This window comes from Myotis davidii, unplaced genomic scaffold (assembly GCF_000327345.1).
Source record: "Myotis davidii unplaced genomic scaffold, ASM32734v1 scaffold875, whole genome shotgun sequence".
NCBI classification, from domain to species: Eukaryota; Metazoa; Chordata; class Mammalia; order Chiroptera; family Vespertilionidae; genus Myotis; species Myotis davidii.
In genome coordinates, this window is record NW_006286244.1 from 1,433,165 (window position 1) to 1,435,723 (window position 2,559).

A 2,559-nucleotide genomic window follows, 5' to 3' on the forward strand; every position below is an offset into this window, starting at 1 on the left:
AGAGCTGGTAGTCGGTCCTCTTGGCGGGCTGCACGTCCAGGTGGATGTGCAGGGTGAGGACCCGGCACAGGGCGGCGTTGTTGTCGCTCTGGAGGTAGCGGATCAGGTAGTGGTAGCTGTCCTCCTGCAGGCGGACCACGTACTTGCTGTCCAGGAAGGCGCGGAGCTTGAGGTTGGACAGGATGTCCTGCAGGGTCTGCGTGGCCTGCAGCTGCTCGACCACGTCCCGCTGGCCGGCGTTGTGCAGGAACATGCCGTGGAAGCGGCTGTAGAAGCTCTCCGCGGTGCTCTTGGGGCTGTTCTGGACCAGGTGGAGGTGGAGGTAGACGAAGAGGGGGTACAGGAGAGGCATCACTTCCTGGCTGTGCTGGGAATCGGAATCTACGAGAAGAGGGGAGCGCTGGACAGTCAGCATCATCTCAGAGCGTGGGGGGGGGCCCTCCTGGGGATCCCCCACCCTCCCACCGCCTCACTACACCACACGGTGTCAGGACCCTGGTTTCTGAGGCTGGTGACCGAAATATGAGCCCAACAAAGCCCGGCTGGTGTGGCTCAGTAGTTGAGCGTCGACCTGTGAACCAGGAGGTCACGGTTCGATTTCCGGTCAAGGGCACAGGCCCGGGTGGCGGGCTCGATCCCCAGTGTGGGGCGTGCAATAGGCAGCCGATCCATGGTTCTCTCTCATCATGGATGTTTCTATCTCTCCCCTCTTCCTTCCTTTCTGAAATCAATAAAAAAAAATTTAAAAAAATATATAAACAATACCATAAAAATACACCCAGAGCCCTCGCCCTTGCAAACTTTAATCTTGTCCTTCAACTCTCTCAGAAATTCCAAAAACCGTACGATTGAGGCAAGTGATAAACTATCTTTTATCTTTTTAATATTTTTTTTAAAATTTAAATATGTTTTATTAATTTATTACAGAGAGGAAGGGAGAGGGATAGAGAGTTAGAAACATCGATGAGAGAGAAACATCGATCAGCTGCCTTCTGCACACTCCCTACTGGGGATGTGCCCGCAACCCAGGTACATGCCCGTGACCGGAATCGAACCTGGGACCCTTGAGTCCGCAGGCTGACGCTCTATCCACTGAGCCACACCGGTCAGGGCGGTAAATGACCGTTGATTCTCTAACCCAGCACCGTGCCTGGAACGTAACAGGCTCCGGGCAAAATCCCCACGACTCGTTCTTCATCGGACAAGGCTCGGGGTGCCGGGTACTCACCGGTGAGGAAGTTCCGCAGCCGCCCGAACTGCACCTCATACTGCTGGGGCTCCGCCTGGCACGGGGCGGCGGACACGATGTTGGCACAGCCAGACTCTGTTTGCACTAAGGCAGAGAAGACACACACATGGGGACGGAAAAAGAATTATTCTTCTTCTTTTAAAAACATAATCTCTATTGATTTCAGAGAGGGGGGAGGGAGAGGGAGAGAAATAGAAACATCAACGATGAGAGAGAATCGCTGATGGGCTGCCTCCTGCACAACTCTGACTGGGGATCATCGAGCCCACAGCCCGGGCCTGTGCCCTGACTGGGAATCGAACCGCGACCTCCTGGTTCATGGGCCAATCCTCAATCGCTAAGGCCCGTCGGCCGGGCTGGAATCATTTTGCTGATTCCCCTGGTTTCTCTCTGGCTCTCCTACTGCTTCAAGGGCAGATTCCTGAACTGATCTTTCATCTCCCCCTCACCCCCCATATCCCACTGGTCTTTCTGCTCTGTTTTCTGGGGGTGTCCTCAACTTCACATTTTTACTACGTATTTAAATGTATAATTTTCATGTGTGTCCTGAGAATGTCCTTTCCTTTTAAAACCAGCATTCTCTCCTTGTTTCAAGGCTATCAACGGTGATATTTTTAAAAAATATATTTTTATTGACTTCAGAGAGGAAGGGGAGGGGAGAGATAGAAACATCAATGAGGAGAGAGAATCATGGATCGGCTGCCTCCTACTGGGGATGGAGCCCGCAACCCGGGCATGTGCCCTGACTGGGAATCGAACTATGTGACCTTCTCGTTCATAGGTCGATGCTCAAACCCCTGAGCCACGCTGGCCGGGCAATGGTGGTATTTAAAAAAACATCTATGTTCATCGGCTTCAGAGCGGAAGGGACCTTGCCATGCGTCCCCCTCTCCAGCTCGCCCGCCCGCAGCGGCCCGCACCCACCTGTGAGGTTGGCTGCCATCTCCTCGGGGGTCTGGGACAGGCGCAGGCCTTGCTTCAGGGGACCGTCGGTGTCCACGTACTGCCGGCGTTTGAGGTAGCAGGACACGGCCATCTGAATCTGCTCGGTGCGCACCCGTTTCATGACCTGGGGGCGGGGGGGACCGGAACACGGGACGGTCAGGGATCTGGGGGCGCATCCCATCCAGCCGGGGTGCCTCCCTCACGGAAAATCAACGATAGGAAGGACCCGCCCCGCGAGCAGCTAAGAAGCCACACGCATCCCTCGAGGACCAGGAGGTGCTCGCGTCCGTCTCTGTAGTCCCCGGTGGCGATGGTATCACAGCCACCGTCAATGGTGGAACCCCACAGATCACCCCGACTCCACT

The 2,559-nt window shown here is 55.2% G+C and overlaps 1 protein-coding gene across 1 annotated transcript in view; it reads right to left on the reverse strand.

The window, feature by feature from the left end:
• TAF5L (TATA-box binding protein associated factor 5 like) overlaps nt 1–2,530 on the reverse strand; it is a gene marked incomplete at its 3' end in the record, with an annotated part of 8,293 nt that extends 5,763 nt beyond the window's left edge. The window contains exons 1-3 of the mRNA XM_006757669.2: nt 2,174–2,530; nt 1,229–1,333; nt 6–381 (exon numbers count right to left, since the gene is read on the reverse strand). Of these exons, the coding sequence (XP_006757732.1) occupies nt 6–381; nt 1,229–1,333; nt 2,174–2,375 (683 nt within the window). The remainder of the gene's footprint in view (nt 1–5; nt 382–1,228; nt 1,334–2,173) is intronic.
• Between the last annotated feature and the right edge of the window lie 29 nt (nt 2,531–2,559).